At 39.9% G+C, this 19802-nt stretch overlaps 1 protein-coding gene across 2 annotated transcripts in view; it reads right to left on the reverse strand.

Annotated features, from left to right (window-relative positions):
- Nucleotides 1-2361: 2361 nt before the first annotated feature.
- Nucleotides 2362-19802, reverse strand: part of ssh1b (slingshot protein phosphatase 1b) — a 31209-nt gene continuing 13768 nt past the window's right edge. For both annotated transcript variants that reach the window (XM_006788871.2, XM_035907036.2), the window contains 7 exons: nucleotides 9763-9856; nucleotides 9119-9247; nucleotides 8929-8975; nucleotides 7804-7950; nucleotides 7494-7694; nucleotides 6704-7346; nucleotides 2362-6542 (listed from right to left, as the gene is read on the reverse strand). In XM_006788871.2, the coding sequence (XP_006788934.2) occupies nucleotides 5946-6542; nucleotides 6704-7346; nucleotides 7494-7694; nucleotides 7804-7950; nucleotides 8929-8975; nucleotides 9119-9247; nucleotides 9763-9856 (1858 nt within the window). In that variant the 3' untranslated portion in view covers nucleotides 2362-5945. The remainder of the gene's footprint in view (nucleotides 6543-6703; nucleotides 7347-7493; nucleotides 7695-7803; nucleotides 7951-8928; nucleotides 8976-9118; nucleotides 9248-9762; nucleotides 9857-19802) is intronic.

A 19802-nucleotide genomic window follows, 5' to 3' on the forward strand; every position in this document is an offset into this window, starting at 1 on the left:
TTCATCGTTATTTCTCAGCTCTGATTATCTGTTATGCGGCTAAAAACAGCTCGACTTGCAGCTTTACTGTATCTAAAGTGTTAAAGTGTTATTTTGGGATGGCTGTGTTACAAGGGCAGCTGGCGGAGGCATCTGTGACACTGACTTTTAAACCCCCACCCCCTCTTCATTTCCCATTCATGTCTCTGTCATGCTTTCAATAGCAGGCACACGGTTTATAAGAGACTTGTGACTTGGAGTACCCAAACTATTAGCCTGGTCTCTGGATAGGCTTTGTTTTTCCAGTTAAAACTACATTACTGTTCCTTTAGAGTGTTAACTCACAAAGTAACAAGCTCAAATTCAAATTCAGACAGTCAGTACAACGGGATGATATTCAGATGCATTATCTACTCTAACAGTAAAATTTCCATAGCTTTCTGTACGGCTGGTCATAAAAAGATAAATGGCCTTCAATTTTAAAGGTGGCATGATGGATTTAAGTAAACTAAACGCTCCAATAAAGTGTTTCTTAAACTTGAAAAACATTTTTATTAAACATCTACCATACATATGTAATTATATAATGACATATCCATATTAAACATCTAATGATAGTAAATAGTGATACAGCAATGGAACTTTTCAAAGCTTGAATGAAAATTCTTATGTTGTTAAATGTCATGAGGCAGTTACACACATTTTTCTACTAGCTTTCTATTGTAGTGTTTACTGTTAATGAATACTTTCTGAAACTATTCTGAATTCCCCTCGAGCAATTAACTGTCCATAGTTTTGAATGTTATCTAAGCACCACTGACATGAAAACACTAAAAATGTTTGCAGAAAGCAGATGGAAAGAGGAAGCTACTTACTGAGGGTGATGTTTCAAACAGATGCTTCGCATGCCCGTAGGACTTTGGGCTTTTTGCTCCTCCAGCAGTCACCTGCCCTGTGATGTCACACCGTCTTCATTTGACTAATTCAATAAGGGTGCTTTCTGCTCTGTCCATTTGACTAAAAGAGAAAGACAAGACCAGAAGATTTGCTGGTCAGATTTGCTTCATTTCCCTTACATTCTCTTTAGTAGTATATTTCTTTAGTGCATCTAAAGAAATATGATATATATTCACCGGATGCTTTTTTTTTTTTTTTTTTAACTGTAGGTACACCTTACTAGTACCAGGTTGAACTCCCATCAAAACAGACTTATTTTTTCATCGCAAAGAATCAACAAGATGTTGGAAACATTCCTCAGAGATTTTGGTCCATGTTGACATGATAGCACAGTTGCTGCAGATCATAGATGAGACCTCCTGCTCCACCACACCCAAAGGTGTGGAAGCCATTTGTACAAGAAACCAGTATGAGATGATTTAAGCTTCCTGACAGGGTGTGCTATCCTGTTAGAAGCAGCCATCAGAATATGTCATAAAAGGATGGAAATGGTCAGGAACAATACTCAGGTAGTCTATGGTGCTTAAATGATACTCAATTGATAGTAAGGAGTACAAATAGTGCCAAGAAATGATCCCCTACACCATTACACCACCAACAGCCACCTGAATCATTAATACAAGGCAGGATGGATCCATGCTTTCATCTTGTTTACACCTAATTCTGACCCTATCACTCAAATGTTACAGCAGAAATCAAGACTCCATTCTCCCCGAGAACTGCTGCTCACTGGATATTTTCTTTCTTTTTTTTCCCAGACCATTCTCTGTAAGCCCTGGAGATGATTATGTGGGAAAATCCCAGTAGATCAGCAGTTTCTGAAACATTTAGATGAGCCTGTCTGGCACTAACTAGCATGCCACATCCAAAGTCACTTAAATCACCTTTTTCCCACTATTCTCATGCTTGGTTTGAACTGCAACAGGTAATTGTAAGCATGTCTTCACACCTAAATACGCAGAGTTGCTGCCACGTGACTGGCTGATTATATTTGTGTTAACAAGCAGCTGAAAGGATGTAACTAACAAAGTGGCTGTTGAGTCTCTATGTTTACACAAATGATGACAAGCTTTGCTAAAATTTTAAACTGAGTTGTTCTTTAGTCTAGTGTGTGTCGTCTACACTGGATGCATGCAAAATCCAACTGATTACACAGATAATGCAGAGGAAATAGTTTATTTCCATGATAAACATTAGACTGGACAACATATTAACAAAATGTAAAAAAAGTGCATACACATGAACATTGGCAATGTACAGTACACAAAAGTTAACAAAAAGCATCAAACGTAACAAAATCTTACTCTCAGGGAGGTTTTTACTTATTTACATCTTCCACTCAAGCTCACGTGCTTTGGGGCTGACTTGTGCTCTATAAATACACTCAAATACCTCAAATACCCCCCCCCCCCCGCTCCCCTCCCCTCCCTACATTACAACGTGTTTTTAACGTCCTCAGTGCTTGGCTCTTCAGTGGGATTGTCATTTTGAGGCCTGATGCCTGGGACTAATGCAATAAAACAAACACAGCCATTTTCCATAGAGCCTGAAAACTGCCTAAATTAGAGATTATATAAAATATTTTGCGTGGTACAAACACGAGAACTTAATTATGAGTACTTATCAATACACAGTAGCATTTTTAATACTTTCTTCTTAAATATTGACCATGTCTGCAAGCTAATATACTCAAATAGCAAATTGTAGAGAAAAATATGTACAGACTGGTAAATTTCAAAGATAAATTCATCCTATCTAACAGTTTAATGTAAATGATAGTTCTCATTCCAGCAAATAAGGTTCTTCAGCTATTGAACCAATACAATGTACCACAAGTCTCAACAATATCAAACAAATACATCATTATTGGAGGCTATTAATAAATGGAAGTCCACCAAGTGCGTTGAGGGAGAAGATGCTGCTGTAAATGAGCTCGAGTGTGTTTGCATACATTATAATATGTGCTAAGTTATACATTGCAAAGGGTAATGGTTATTATTGGGAGTGAGGTTAAGTAATGTACAAAAAGCCAGACCATCAACACACTCACAGAAAATTTGCAAAGCCTGTGATGCTTTATGTTAGAGCTAAGGCTGAGGTTAAGGCACTTAAATAGAAAAAAAAGGGACCAAACCAGCCAAACATAGTGCTGTGGTGCAGGGATGCAGGAATTTTGTCAACCTTAATCAAGTCCATGTGCCAAGAGCTTTAAAATGCTAAAAACTGGCTTAACGTGGAATCCCACCTTAAATACATTAAAGAAATAGTTTGAAATTTGATAAAGTATGCTTACTTCGACCGGTTTGAAGACAAAATCAACACCACCTTGGCATTTGATTGGTATAGTCAGAAGCTAGTTAGCATAGCATGAAAACTAAAAACAACAAAAACAAACAAAAAAAGAAGATTTTTCACATTTTTTAAGTGAGATAATATGTCAAGTAGTGAAATAAATTGGTGGATTACACAGAGACCCATAAACTTAGTTTCTGCTTCCAGTCATCACACTAACCTAAGCTAACTGGATAATGGCTATAGCTTCATACTTACATTAAAGCATACCAGTTTTTTAGCTCCATATAATATTTCCTTAATCTGTCTTTCACAAACCTTTGCAAGTTCATCACTTGTTACAATTTCTGAATTCAAACTTTTTTCAGTTTGAAGTTGTTCAGTTCAAGCTCTTTCAATCATCTTGTGTTACGTAACACTCAAATGGCCATGTGAAGGAAAAGACCAGCTTAAATTGAGCACCAAAATATTTTAATCTAATTAGTGGAGCAAACCTGCAGCTCCCTCTGATTCAGTTAGTCCGGGGAGAAAAAGGAACAGAGGTTGCACTGTTGTTCATACTTATCGAATTAAAAACAAACCAAATTTCCACAAAAATAAAGAATAAATGCACAGTTGAAGATAACCAAATGATTTGCATTCGTTCTTTGCACAGTTTTCATTTTTCTTAAGTGCTAAACACAGTAATACATCGTGCACGCGCTTTCTCTGCAGACAAACAGGCATCCTTTAGCAGCACACCCAGCGCGCCAGTAAGGGAATCGACACAAGAGCAACCAAACAGAGAATTTTACAGAGAATAAACCTTGTGGCACAGCAACTTTGGATTTGTGGCACACCACTTAGGAAACAGCTTTAAAAACAAAAAACAAAACACAAACCAGAAGAAGCCTTAGGCTATGCGACACTGTAAAAAAAAAAGAACAAAAAAGAAAGAAGGAAAGAAAAAAGTATAAATAAGAAATGAGAAAAAGCTCTGAAATAACTGCCTGGGGCACATGTGTGAAAACCTGCATGTGCTAAGCTTTGCAATCATCTTGATATCATAGATTACCTTCTCTGCATTTAAAATAAAGGAAATCCAGTACAATAAGTTATAAATATCATCTGATTTTCATATAAGAGTGACTGGAGTTACTTTTTTCCCATTTCACAGTATATTATGAACAAATTTTACAGCATAACCAGTTGACACTTGGATCAAATGTTAACATTAGAGCAAATAAGCTATACATTACACAGGGATGGGCTCCACGTGACACGGCGAACAAACGCAACTAATCCCTTAAACTTTCAAGAGATTAAAAAATATATATTTTTGATTTCCTGGTCTGTTTTAGTCTGCTTCAAATTATTTAGAGTTAATGTACTGAAATAGATCAGAAATATGACTGTGCATGGTGTGAATGGATACTAGAGTTGTGCTCAACTGCATAATCTACTGTATATGTGATTTGTGTGAATTTAAAAATATCTGTGGATGCAATCCAAGTGTCCGTGCATGTTACAGCTTTGGTTACATCAGAAATGATCTGGTTGTTGCTCGGGGTCTAAATGCCTTTCAATCTTCTTGTCTTCTGTCGTTCTCTTATGCATAAGATGATTGATCAGGTTAGGCTGAATCAATTCGACATCCACTTGAAAAATGAATGCACCTTTTTTTGTTGTTACTTACAATGTAATCAATTATTAGAAAATCAAATGCTAAAAAACTCAAGTAGAAGTTTGTTGTTGTTCGATACATTTGTGTGTAAATGTGTTGGAGATATGTTATGTAATACTGCAAAGTCATGCGTGGACTAAACTAAGTGCTTTCAGTACATGATTAGATTAACTTTATTGGAGGAGGTCAGGGTGAAGTAGCCGCTGAGCAGAAAGAACAAAACAGTCTTTGACCAAAAACAGTCTGAGACGCTCCTGGCCCGAGGTACGGTGCTTCACAAAGAGGCATTAAAAAGGCTACGGTCACATCCACTTTTTTCTTTCATATAAACTAGTATGCTTTTACATGAAATGTTCTCTCACGATGCAAAAGCAGCTGCAGCAGGTAAAATATAAGTTAAGCTCAGTGATGGTTCAGTTATCTGTAGTAATATGAGAAAACAGTGGCTCAGCTATAATTACTTATTGAGCTCCTCCATGAATACTGGAAACAGAGTACACTGACAGAAGCGTGCTACTTCTGTATTTTTCTTTTCATCGACATTTAAATAAAGCACTCTGAGGAATCATAAAGGAACCACAACTAGATGTTACGACTGCCACTGCTGCACTGAAACCTGTCTGCTGATGGCAACATGGCGGCGTAATGCTCGTCTCGGCTGGGGAGTGGGAAAAGGGGATGATCCTGCACGTGTGGTGAGAAAGGCAGTTCGAATAGCCCACGGTGGCCTCAAACACACGGGAAAGTCTTCCACCCTGGCTCGATCTGAAGCATCCAGGCCTTAAGCACATAGTGAAAGCAATCGGCCTCATCTGGATCTCAATGCCGGAAGTCTACGACGGAGCACTCTCTGCCAATGCACTGAGCTTCTGAAGCTTGTTTAAATGGAGCTGAGACATTAGAGTGGAGATCAGCACAGTGCTTTGTTTCTGGTACCACAGCAGCAGGTTTTTTTTAAACTTCTCAAAGCCATTAAAGAGACTGAGACAGTGGCAAGCCACTTCTCATCCCCCCATCTCATCTTTGCTTGAGCCACCGTGTTAAGGCAGGTGTCCTACTGAGAGCTGGCCTCCATGGCCATGCTTGGCAGCTTCTCAAGCTGCTCTGCCCTCTGTCGCATCAGTTCCAGACCAAATTCTATCCCAAGTCCTGGCATTTGCAGCTGCGGGAGCTCTACTGCTCCACCAGGTTGTAATTTTAAATCTCCAGCATCACTGATGGCGTCAGTACACTCCCTTAACACTTGTTCACCCTGCGGTTCATCCATGTCCTCCGTTTCCACTGAGCTGCGGTCAGGAGGCGTCTCCTCACAGTTCATGGGTGAGGCCAGTTTCTGGTGGTTGGTTAGGGGAACAGCTGTGACGTCAGGGGCACAGGTGGAACAGCGGTACAGTTGAGTAGAGGGCTGGATCAAGTTAGTTGGTACAACTGCAGGGCTGGAAAGAGACTGCAGACTCGATGTGGAAGCAAAATTCGTTCCAGGCGGATCTATGCATATGGAAGGGACAGTGCAGTGGCGGGAGGGGTTAAGGCGGTGGGGACGGCCTCCTGTTGGACGGTCACAGCGCCGCCCTTGCGGTAGACGCATGCAGTCCTTACAGGACTGATAGGAGGGCTTCACTTTTAAAGGGTTTCCTGTGCTACCACTGTCCTAAATGGAGAAAAATTGAACAAAATGCAGCATATGGTCAGTCACATGAAAACTAAATATGTTCACTTTACAACATTTACCTCTACAACAAATAGATGTTTAAAAATGCAACTTAAAGACTTTATCTTTCAACTAAAACTGTTTTTTTTTTTAAAACTCACATCAAAAGCTGCAGGACAGCTGCGCTTGGCTGCTAGGCGGTTACTGTTGTTGGTGTTCAGGTTGGCTAACCCTAACCGGCTTTCCTCGCTCCTCTCATCCTCCTCCCCCATTTTCTTCCCCTCTGAATTTCCAGGCGTTTGAGCCAAAGCTGCCATCTCAGCTTCCTCTTTCTTAGCTTCTTCTTCATCCTCTTCTTCCAAAGTACTGAACTCAAGCCTCAGCCTCATGTCCTCGAGGGGATCAAGGCGTCCACAGGTCTGGGCTGCTGTGCCCTCGCCAGGCAGGGCTAAATGGGCCATGGGGAAACCCTCGTCCTCCAGCAGGGCATCTCTCTCTACGTCTTCAATCTCAATAAAAACTCTTTCCATACCAAGCAGAGGGGGTCCCCGAACTGGAGTGGAAGGCTCACTGTCAAGTGCGGAGTCTGACAAACGTCTAAAGTAATAATTATAGTTAAGAGAGTCTAGAGGTTCCATCTCCAGACCCATACCCCTACAGGGAGATGCCCCGCAGCCTCCCCAGGCTTCCTCTTCTCTGAGCACCGGTGTTTCCCCTCCACCGGCACAATGGCCCGAGGCTTGCAAATCATCCGATCCCTCCTCATCTGCTCCAGGCCTCCATAGCTTGTTGTGACGCTGTTTGCTGCAAAGGTGAATTAGGCTTTAAGTGTGACTAGAATAACTAAAACCACACAGAGTTATAATCTCTTAATTAGCTTCATGAAACACAGTGGTTCCATCTGTTGGCTCTGCAAAGTGCAAACCTTAGTGAAAGCATAGACCTGCTTACCTGGCATCTAGAATTCCCTCATACTCTGCCAGCTGTCTCATGAAGCCGGCGTTTGGCTGAGCTATACTCCGTTTCTGCTTGACAAAGTTGTAGGCTTTCTCCAGAGACCAGCCATACTCCTTCATTGCATAGGCAATAACAGTAGAGGCAGACCGGCTCACCCCCATCTTACAGTGCACCAGGCACTTGGAATTATTCTTCCTATTGGATCAAGAGAAAAGAAAAATCACTCTCACCCCATTTTATGAATCTAGACAACAGTGGCACGCCCCCTCCCACCCCCAAGATGACTAGTTTGTTTTGCTCTCACTTGGCTTTGACGATAAAGTTGTAAGTGTCATTCCAGTGGGCCAGCAGGTCAGTGGCGTCCTCGTCGTACACTCGGACGTTGTGGTAAGAAAACAAGCCTGGGAAAAAGTTGTCGATCTCTCTGGTAACGTTCAGAATAAAACCCACTCTGCAAAAAAACCCATCATGTTAATATTTACTCCTCTGCCCACAGACCTTTATCATAGCAGGAAAAAACAAAACAAAAAAGATCAGTCAGGACTCACTGATCTTTTTTGTTTTGCTCACCCACAACCAGGTCTTGATTTGCTGTGACAAATAGCAAAGATTAGATTTGACAAAAAGGCTCCATTCTACTTAGAAAAAGTCTTTCGTGTGTCCAAAGTCATGCAGGCATGCAGCTTCTCTCTTTCTTCTTCTTGCACTTTCTTCTTTGAGCAATTATTTTTCTATGTGGTGTTTGAGCACGAACCATATTGTTCATATAGACTGGATATAAAAACTGGATGTAGCCTTCAGGTCAGATACAAATGCTATAAACCTGCATTACTTGCTAATGGCCAGCAGGAGGTGCCTCCTCTGGTTGCAAAAAGTAGTCATGTTGTATTTTCTATGGGCTACAAGGGAGGTCTTTTACTCTGTTAATGTATGATATCAGTAAACACTTTCCTGATGGGTCTAAATTCTTACTGAATACAACATGTTAATTTTGTAAATTGTGGTGCAATGTAGAGAAATAACAGTAAGGTGTAGGGTATAGCACCCTTGTGACTGACAGATCTCTACCACAAGACAACTCTCCTTCAGTTTCTCAGCCAGATCCTGGCCTCACTTGTGATGTTTGGTCTTTAAACACCAAGACAGCCACGGCCACAAAGCTCAAATCCAAACTACATTAAGTAATGCATGACGCCAATATTCATAATTTATATGCAATCTATGGTTATTACTATAGCTCTGCATATTTTCATACTTAACTTCAAGCACAAAGTTAAGTCGAGCACTGAAATTTAGTCTGATTTTAACAGACTTTTCAATTATATGTCTATAGGAATAACAAGAGACACATAAATGAGAATTAGATAAGTGGGATTAAACCAAGAAAAATAGGTTAGATTCTTTGGTTAGTGTTAAGCTCTCAGCTCACCCACACTCACGTAGCTCTTCCAGATTGGAAGCGTTCCACTCAGAGCCCTAGAGAGGAAGAAAGGCCGAAACTTACACAGAATAACTGTATTTAAACCAACTATATACCACAGTGAAAAAGTATTTGGCTATCAGTGTGGAGGACGGGTATACAGAATTCTAAATTATACTACAAGATGCAAACAACTCACCAAATAAACATGGTCAAAGATAAGTGTAGCCTTGTCCATCTGACCCAGGATCAAAAGCATCTCGTTGTCTATAAACTCCTTGTATTCTTTGAGGTTACAGTTCATATGCTGCTCCAGCTCGTTACGGATCTGAGGATGAGGAATTAACATCAACCCCCACTTTCTTAAAAACATGGTTTCCAAATGTATTACTAACCACAGGTTAAGCATTGGTACCTTTATTTAATACTGTAAAGGTTCTACAAACAAAAGGTCCCTGGTTCAATCCCAGGAGGCAAATCCCTTAGTGTAAAAAGTGTAAAAGTGTAAAAATCTGACAAATAAAACATGTGGTGCTGCCTGCTCTGGGACTCCTTATAAATAAATGAGCAGCCAAAAATAGTTTTTTAATTTTTATTTAGCAAAAATGCAAAAAAACAAACAAAAACCTTGTTTTGTGCTGAAGAGATTAAAATAAGGCCTTTTGCCTGAATGCATAAAAACCAAGATCTGCAGTGACTAGTTATTGAGGAAAACACACTTAAACGTTTATAGACAGCTAATTTGAATCTTTAATTAGTGTATTCTTTCCTAAAACGTGAAAATAAAATAAAATTTAGACCACTCCTTGCCCGTTGAATGACAAATACTGATTTGGCACGTACCTCCTTTGAGGTGATGTTTTCCAAGTCTTGAAACATCATGATGTTGCGTAGTTTGGCTTTAATGGCACATTCAGTTCTCTCTCGCTCAGTTGGCCTGCACATAATGAGTCAATGCATCAGTGCTGTGGTCTGAATGAAAATTTGCATAACAGTGTTTCCCACTGATGAAGACAAAGGCCAGAAACAGAAGCACAGCAGCTCGTGTCCAAAGCATATAAATTTACGACTAAAGACACACGGCGCAGGCATGTTTGATCTATGATCTGATTGGCCGCATGAGATCTGTTTAAATCTACTTTGAAAAATACAGGATAATGTGGGATTATGATATTATTTTATGCCATGTTAGACCCCTAATTAAAGATTGTGAATTATTATGTAGTTTCAGTTTGCATTATGCTCCTGAACTAGAAGAAGGTGATAATTATTACATTTGGTAAACTGATTTGCATTACATTAGACTGTTGATTTATTGTGAATGAATGATATTGTTTTATGATGCATTATACTGCTGAGTTATAAGAAATACTGTTCACAGAAAGTCATCGTCTCATTTGTCTGATTAGAAGAGAACAGAGCATACTGCCCCATCTCATCAGGAGCAGATAAACAGGGAGCCAAGGTCGTAGCTTAGGCGCTGTGTGAGAAAGAATGTTTAGGCTCTGATGATTAGGTGGGGGCCACTAGAGGCTATAAGAGTTTGATCAATGCTCCACCATTTTGAGATCTGATGCTGTCTGTTGTATGGTGTCCATCTCCCACGCGTGTGTTCATTAAATCATCGTTTGACTTGACCCGGCCGGACCAGTGTGGTTATTTTGGGTTTTCCTCTTGTATCCATTCCCAATATTTGAATCCGTAACAGTTTTGGGGGCTCGTCCTGTGGTATTGGGATGGAAGTTTTGGAGGCTTGGACGGTCCGAGGTGGTCAGACGGGCAGACATTATCCGGCAATCGAACTGAGTGGACAGGCGCCTTTATAAAAGAGGTAGGCACAGGCCTGTTGATTTTATCCGAAGTGTGCTGAATTGGACGATGAAATTAAATGTCTATTCAGTAAAAGTTGCCGGTGAGTGTCTGTTTTGATTTTGATGAAAAATCTCATGAGTTTTGAAACTTGAAATAAGCTTATAAGTTACAATACTGAGTTAGAGGCTCAATGTAAAGGAAAATAATACTGAGTTAGAGGCTCAATGTAAAGGAAAATAATACTGAGTTAGAGGCTCAAGGTAAAGGAAAATAATACTGAGTTAGAGGCTCAGGTAGTTTGATAGGGAATTGGTCATTTTGTGAGTTAGAGGCTCCATTGGTCTAAAGGATTGCATCTGTGTTGGCCATGTTGAGAGTTAGAGGCTCCATTGTCCATAACGTTGCATCTGCGTCAGTCATACTCTTGTTTTAGAGGGTTGACGGCGGTTTAAAAGTATTATAAATTTTGTTAGAACGGTGGTTAGAGGCCACTAGGAGGCGCATAGCCCGGAGGTTACGCTCCCTCCTGGCCGCGGACGCGCGACCTTGACCTGTCGGCGAACAGGGTTAGTTCAGTTGGTCACTGTGGAGCTTGGGGCACTCCAGAATAACTAGGAGTTAGAGGCTCCTTATCTGCGCTTTTTTGGGCACTGTAAATTGACTTAGGGACTTTAGAGATGAGGCCAGATACAGTTAGAGGCTGATACTGGTTAATTGATTACAAAAAAGTTGGACTTTCTTCGGTTGGACCCGTTATCTTAAATTTGTCAAAATTGTGTAGGCGCTAAAACTTTCAGGCCTGAGAGTGATTGTAAATATAAGACGTCTTTGTAAAATAACATAGAGAGTTGAGTGTGAAACGAGGCTGTGTGTGACGACAGTGCGCTGCAGCGCTGCAAGCTATTTTTAGATAGTGTGTGAACATGCAAATGAGGTGGCTGCTGTGAAGCCCATAGAGGACTTCCTGTTTAGCGTGTTATTGAGTTTTATAAGTATAATTTGCAAATAATAATACATGCCTGTAATTAAAACGCTGATTTTGCTGATTACAATATTACAAATAAAGTTTTAAATCACTACGGTGAATGTTTAATGTTTGGCTGAGTTTTGATATATGAGAGACGGCTTCGCAGCTGTTGGGGGTAAGTGACCGGAAACTTGCATGCCCATAAAGGGCAACTGCCTGACTGTGTGAACTATGCACCAAGAGAGAGAGTAAAATCTAGGTGGATGAATTAAATGGATGTTGTAAGAAAAATAGTAAATGAATGTTTTAGTCTCTTAATACAGGTGGATTTCTCTCAACCAGGAGACCTGAGTACAGCAGCAAAAGGATAGATTAATAAAATTGGGACGACACACATGCCAAGCTCTGGCTCAAAATGTTACAGCTTGACCTCTCACTTTGTCCCCACCCGAAAAAGAAGCTTAAAGGACATCTTCTCCTGCAGTTATCGGCTACCATAACTGGAAATTTTCAGGCAAGTTTTTCACTGAATTGTTTTTGGCACCATGTGTCCCTGAATCTCACAAGCAAGCCCTAATTCCTGGTTGAAGACATGGAATGCTGTTATTTAAGGTGGTAAATCAAAATTTGGGAAACAAAATTAAAAACACACAACTAGAGAAATGCCTTGTTTGAGAAAAAAGTTAAAATATCCCACCCACAAACGCACATACACGCAATGAAGAAACAGCTTACACTCATGAACACGTGAAGATTTTCCAGCAAGGTTAAAGCAGCAAAACTTAATATACACCTGATGTTAAATGATAAAGTCTATCCACTACTAACAAATAAACTCTCTGGGTTGCAGGACAACAACTTGACTTCAAAATGACAGACACTGGTAAATCACAAACCAGTGATGAAATAATAAATTTAGTGGTTAAAAGAGTCGAATTGTGACATGTTTTTTTCCTGATTGAATAATACAAGAGATTACTGAATGAAATAAAATTTCTTTTTTGAATTATTAAACATGATCTTAAGAATTTTAACGTGTACCTGTGTTGTCCTGTCAACTTGGTGGGTTATGAGTTGATTATATAGTGAGAAAAAACAAAAAAAAGGGGGGGAGAAGGCTGACACAGGGCCTGGCCCCTCTCTGAATAACATAGCCAAAACAACATTATTTTCAAACAACATCATTTTCCTGTTCGTCTGTTTTTGTTTTGTTTTTGTTTTTTCTCTTTATGCTTAATTACAGGCTGCTTTGTCGGCCCGGAAAGCCGAGGCTGACCTGGACTCCTGCTCTCCCCTCTACTACCTTTGCTCTCCCTTCTACCATCTTTGATGTGACCCTGACCAAATGCTACAGCAGCTGGACTCACAACAACAGCCTGAGAATGTCAACAGTGCTGCAGGAAAGAGATCTCATGCAGCGGAGACGGAGAACGTTAAATCCAAGGCCCGTTTCACTACACGGGGGAGATTTCCAGACAGCTTCAGCTGACAGAGGTGTGACGAGACGCCTATTAAGCCCGGATGAAAAGTGAGGCCGAGCAAAAGAATGCTGACCTTAACAACTCTGCATCAAAACTGGGCAGGACAGTGATGGACCAACACGGATGATCGGGCAGCAAAAAGGGCGTGCCAGAGACACGAGGAGTAACTGAGGTCAGAAGGCACCTCAGATTGGACAAAAGCACCAGAAGAACATAAGCTGAAGGCACAGGTGTCGGGGCTCGGTCAGGAGCTGACCTCTGAGAAGAGCCGAACAGCAGAGCTGCAGAAGGCCGTGGAGCAAAGCAAGGAAAACATCAATAAACTTCAATCTGACGTGTACGGAAAAGACTCTGAGGTTTCTGCCCTCAGTGAGAGCTCAAGACATCAGAGCAGAAACTGAGCATGCCTCAGGAGGAGCTGGCTGCTAATCGAACCCATCAGTCAGGCTTAGAGTCCCAGATACAGGACTTGAAATCAGCCCGGAGCTTGCTGGAGCAGGAGGTTGTCAAACCTGACGAGAAGCTCCAACACCAGGAGCAAACCCTGAAGGACCTACAGAAGCAAAAAGGGTCAAGTTAAGGAGGAGCTGGACAAGGAGAAGATGCAGGACACTGGAGAAAAGGACTGCCTCAATTGGGGCCAGAACCAGTATGGAGAGAACTTTGGGCAGCAGCACCAATGGACCCAAACGGACTGAAAAGGGGGAGGGCAGGACCCCAGGGCACGCTTCAGGCCATGGTTTACCCAGAACACCAGAACAGGAAAGTGATGAACACAAACACACACACAAACACACACATCTACATACACTGACTCAGAATTAAGAGAAACACACATATGAACACATATGCACTCGTTGATTGACTGAGAAATGACACACACACACGCACACAAATCGAAATGCTGATTCAATTCACTGAGAAGTGATCCACACACACATACACATACACACATACATATACATGTTTGTGCAATGAAGAGTGATACACACACGCTGATGCAATGAAGAATGCTTTACTAACAAATGCTATGCTGATATGCAAAATGTTGCACACAAACCTCCAAATACAGAATTTGTTACAACAACAAGAAGTAATTGATAGTTAATTGGTTAAATGCATTTCATGTCACCCAGAGGGCATTTGTGTAGATTTAGGGGACAGGGTCTAGAGCAGTTTGGTTATGAAAACAATGTCTGTGAGTGATGTCTGTTTATGGCTCAAGGCCTCAACTGAATTGTTTACTGTGCTTCACACAGCCTGATAAGGAGCAGTGGTACAGAGTGAAAATGATGAATTAACGGTGTGAGCCTTATTTCGGAGAGTCACATTTTTGTGATTGAGATTTAATTGAAGGAGGAACACACTAAAAAAATAATAATAAAAATAAAAATAATAACAATAATAAAATATAAAATGAAAAGAAGAAAAGGGGGCCAACCCTTGGATTTACGTAAGCATCCCACATGTATTTAACACAATTGCCTCAGGCTTTAAAGATCTGTACAAAATTCAACAGGAAATCATAGCTTCCCTGTATTTCCTACATTGTTGACATGCTGGTGAGTGCTGTTGCTCCACAGTAAGAAGGTCCTGGGTGCAAGTCCACAGTCTGGTTAATTTGCAGTGGTTTCTCTCTGGGTATTCTGGTTTCCTGCCACAGTGAAAAGTCATGCAGCTGTTAGAGCTAGGTTAATTGATGATTCTAAATTATCCGTGAATGTAAGTGTAAATGGTTGTTTGTTTCTAGGTGATAGACTGGTGACCGGTTCGGGGTGCACCCTGCCTCGTAACCTATCACTTTAGAGTTATTTCCCAGCCCTCGTGCAATTAGGATAAAGATAGGAGGATGGTAGTTGTTGTAGACCCATTCAATTTTTATGGTAATCAGAATTTAGACTTTGTTGAACCGTAGGCAATATGAAGACAACATGTAGTATTTAAGGGACCAAGTAGAATTTGGATAAAAGTTATTGAATAGTGTTGAAATAAAATGACAGAATTGTGAAGGATTAAAATATTCCAGGAGCTTAACTTACTCCATCTGAACATGTCTTAATCGTGTAATATGAACTCAAAATGCACAGGTTTACTGAATATGAAAAGGTTGTGTTGATTTAACTCAGTTGTTTAAGTTTCTACCAAAGCAAAACATTTGTGTGCAACTAGGGTCCACTATTGACTGAAATAAGTCCAACACGTTTTTGTCAGTGCAAAAAGAAGTTACGGTACCTGTATGCTTACACAATATTGTCCCGGGACGGAGAAAAACTTTCTGGTGAAGTTTTGGTTGATTTTGGGTTTTGCTTAACACTAGGTTGATTTTATCAGTGAGGTTTGGATTGTTTTCTTTCTCTAAGAGAGAGAAAGATGGTTTTATGTTTGGACATGTTTCCAACGGGCCCCAGTATTTGTTATTATATGAGTATTTTATTGGTTACGTTTGTCTTTGCTTTTGTTACAGTGCACTGAAATAAGAACATCTGAGAGGAGTGATCCACCGGTGGTGATATTTTGGTATTTTGTGAGTTCCTGATTTAACAAATCAGCTCTTTAATCCAGGCCTGAGAGATTGAACTTTAAAGCGCTATAAAACATGATTACTAGAAACAGTCGCAAAGTATTTTTCTCCATAATTATAATGGGCTCTGGAGAAATTCACTTATATGGGACATTGATCACATGAGAAGTCCTGAACCTAAAAGGATTGCAGCGAGTCAATCCAGTCCAAAAAACAAGGAACTGTTTTTCCTTTAAAATGATGACGTCATCTTGCTGGTGATGGAGCCTCGAATAGGTTGCGTGTGAGACTCCATTATCAGCAATATCTGGTATGAATGTGTGTGAATGTATGCATGTGACTGGACTGTGATGGACTGACGACTAAAAGTTTAAACTGACTTGACACTGAGACAAAAACGATACCGACTTTAGGATTAGTACATGTCTACAAACAATTCACCCAGCTTGTAAAAGAAGGGTGGATGTTTTGTCTCGCTTTGTTTTGTTTTTGCAGGAGTAGGAGGACAGAGACTAGGGGGGGAGGCTGTAGCTTCACATGAGTGTGAACTGCAGACTTAACCCTTTGGTTGCTAATTTTGAGCTACGGATGTTTCCATTAAGAAAATTGTGTTTTATTAGCTGTGTTTCGATTAATGCAGCACATTATATTGTTGGGAATGTTAAATGCTAAAGTGAAGAGAAGCTTTGATTTCACTCATGACTGAACATGTTATTATTAACCATAGCGGGCCACTGTAAAAAGTCAATCAATTTTGATAGAAAAAGCAAGAAAAAACTCTATTGATACCTACACAGCAAATCCAGCATGTCCAAATTAGCACTGTCAGATTTGATTTCAACAATTTTAAAGTGTCTATATGGGTCCACACCAGAGAGTGTTAATTTGACTCTTTTTGGAGGGTTGGTACGTTAACTCTGATTTAGTGTTAAACACCAAATCTCTCTGGAGTTGATAATTTGGCACTTGGTGTTAAGAGTTTATATATTAACTCTCAAAGAGTATTTTAGTTTAACTACGTAAGAGTTATCTTCTAATTAATTCTAAAAAGCGGGAATTTTACTGTTCTGAACTTCTAGAAATTTCTTTTGGAAATAAACATTTACTAAAAAGACACAATGGTTTTTGAAAAACATTTATTCTGAACTGTGCACCACAATTTCAAAACATTTTCTGAAAGATGTAACAGTGTACATGTTCTCACTTTCATTAGAATTTTGTTTATCAAAAGGTCCGACATAGGTGAGCTGGTAAATGCAAATAACAGCATTCTCATCACTTATTTCAATAAATACAAAATACAATATGCACGTCCTTCATTCATCACTTTGTGGAACTTCAACGCACTTCTGCTCTCCCCCATATTCCATCTTCACAATCATATCCTATGTGGAGATTGAATAAAAATTAGTTGACACTAATTAATGGCACAAATCAATTGCAGCACAGTAAAAAAAAAAAAAAAAAAAAAAGGAATCCTTTTTGAGCCATTACTTGTGTAAAGTATTTTCCCAAAAGACAAGGACACAGACAACAGGTAATACTGAACTAAATGTAAAACCTCAACCTTTTTCATTTTCACCTAAAACCGTGTGCACAAAACTCTGGAGGGATCTAAGTGCTAACGTAGAACTCAGTCGGGACTTGGGACATCTGCTACTGCTGTTTGCTCGTTTTTTATGGGAGATCGTTTTCAGGCTTCAAGTAGCACCATTATATCAACATTTCACATTCTAGACATTGTTTTAAGTGTATTTGACCAAGAAATTTGACTGAAAATTCACATGCAAGCTTTTTTCAAGGCTGTGGTATTTGCCCGCAAACAATACCTTTCAGCTAGCTAAAACAGAATATTATGCTATCAGCGAGCAACATGGCTAATGCCTTTCACACAGCTTTGTCTCAACTCCAAAGAGCCACAGAAGTAAAAGCTAATAACAATAATTGAAACAATCTTTGAAAACATGACTTACCAAGCATGGCAAACAACTCAAATATGTAGAGCAAAATGTTTTGAAACGCTTCACTTCAGCTTCGATCGGAGCCGTGCTGGGGGCGGAGTCTGTGAATTTACTCTATTGGTGTCATAGCCCCTGTAGGAGTTCAGAATTAAGAGGTCAAGAGTTAATGTTTCCATTGTAACACCTCCAGATTTGAAATAGAAACACTCATTTTTAACACTCGATTTTAACTACTATCATTTTACACCTCAGAGTTACATTAAAAGAATGTGACTCTACTTAGAGTAAAATTAACACTAACACCAAAACATTTAACACTTTTGAATTTGCTGTGTATAAATAACAGGGGAATGATAAACTTGTCACATTTAAAATAGAGATATGTAATGACAAACCTTGGTCAAAGTCATTTAGGTTCTCCATTGAAATAGTCAATAATTTAGAAAAGTAAGATAGAACCGACAGGGGCATGTGCTGAGATGTGGTGCTGCACAAGAACAAGAGCAAAATAAAGAAAAAATATTGTGTTTAGCTTTGATAAATTAAAATTAAAATGTACCATTACACTCAGAGGATCAATATGAAATTGAATATATGCTAATTTTGTATGAAGTACATGACTGATAATTGTTCTGTCCTGAGCTTTTGTTTTTACAGCACCCACTTGACCACACCAACAGTTTCTCGCCACCAAAAGTGGGTACTTGCAAAGAATAGGGAGGAATATCATCAGAAGTGGGAAAGGTAAGCCCCGATGGGGGTGATAATGTAACACACCCAAAGAAAGATTTTAGGTCTGACCAACCGTCTCAGTCGTGGGCAAAACGATGACAGTCAATAAAATTCTAAAAGATAATTTAGTGACAAAAAATATCAAAAGATAAAAGATAAAACAATCCAGTGTCCCATTCATGAATCAAATAAAAACACACAGTCCCAAGGCCAGAGCCAGCTATGCCACATGGCCAGTTGCACTCCACATGTTGCCTTTAACAGGGGTAGAAGTTGTCCTTGGAGACCCACCACCCTGCAAGCATATAGCCAGTGATCACTCCAACCTCTGCAACTCTGCTGCCCTTAGGCTGTGGCATATAATAGGCCCTGGCCTGCACAGAGAGACAAAATGACACCTTCAGTATAAAATTCATAGTGCAAAACCCATCCATCCCAAACATATCAGATTATCACATTACATACATGCACAGAGAGACAAAATGACACAGCAGTGTTTGTAGTGTGGGCTATAAGTAGACCAGTGTATCAGTGCAATCAAGTACACCTGCCTCTAATTAGTCCAACCCCATTCCAGCCATTGGCTAACCAAAAATGTGACACACGCACAAAAAACCACTCCCAACCCAGTGCAACTTCACACAATAATATGGAGCTGAATTAACACAGGCACACTAGTCTACCATGTTACAATAACACCATTAATTTCACGTATGGTCAAATTCTTAAAACTTGACCCCAAACATGAAAAATTCTTCAAACATTTAGAGACAGAGTGGAGTTCTAGATAAACATAATGTAGCAAACCACATAAGGATGGAGCGTTGGAATCAATAAGATGGTGAAAAAACACGCAGGAAAAATGTTGATCATGTTGATTATGTTTATTCCAGTGTGCAGGGATTGGCTAATCTGACCAGGAAATGTTATAAAATGGATTGTCGGAACAATCAGCGTTAAAGTCACCTTTGACAGTCCAGACTAAGATGGCGTTGGACATCTTCAGGGCGGAAAAGGGTTGGTGTGACCAAAGTGTGGTTTGGCTTGTTGTATGTATATTTGATAATGATATAGCTCTGGATGGACCAGTTACCAGGGCATGGAAGGAGGACAGACTCATTAAATGAGGAGAAGGAATTTTCTGGGATTGGAGATCCTCTGGGTGAGTGGTTGACTAAAAGCCTGCATAAAATAAAAGCTATTTTTTTTTTGTTATTGATTGGTAATAGATTGATAATTGGCCACATTCACAGTTGTATTGACTTGTAGTGGACGTAGTCTACTTCATGTTTAAGCACTCTAATTAACAGATTGAAAATAGTGACATTAAAGGAAGAACATGCAGCGCCACGCTGTCAAATGCCAGTGCCGGTGGGGCTCAGTGATGAATCAGGTGAGCTTCATGGCTG

The sequence above is a fragment of the Neolamprologus brichardi genome, chromosome 7 (genome assembly GCF_056152115.1).
Source record: "Neolamprologus brichardi isolate AB-2024 chromosome 7, ASM5615211v1, whole genome shotgun sequence".
Classification (NCBI taxonomy): Eukaryota; Metazoa; Chordata; class Actinopteri; order Cichliformes; family Cichlidae; genus Neolamprologus; species Neolamprologus brichardi.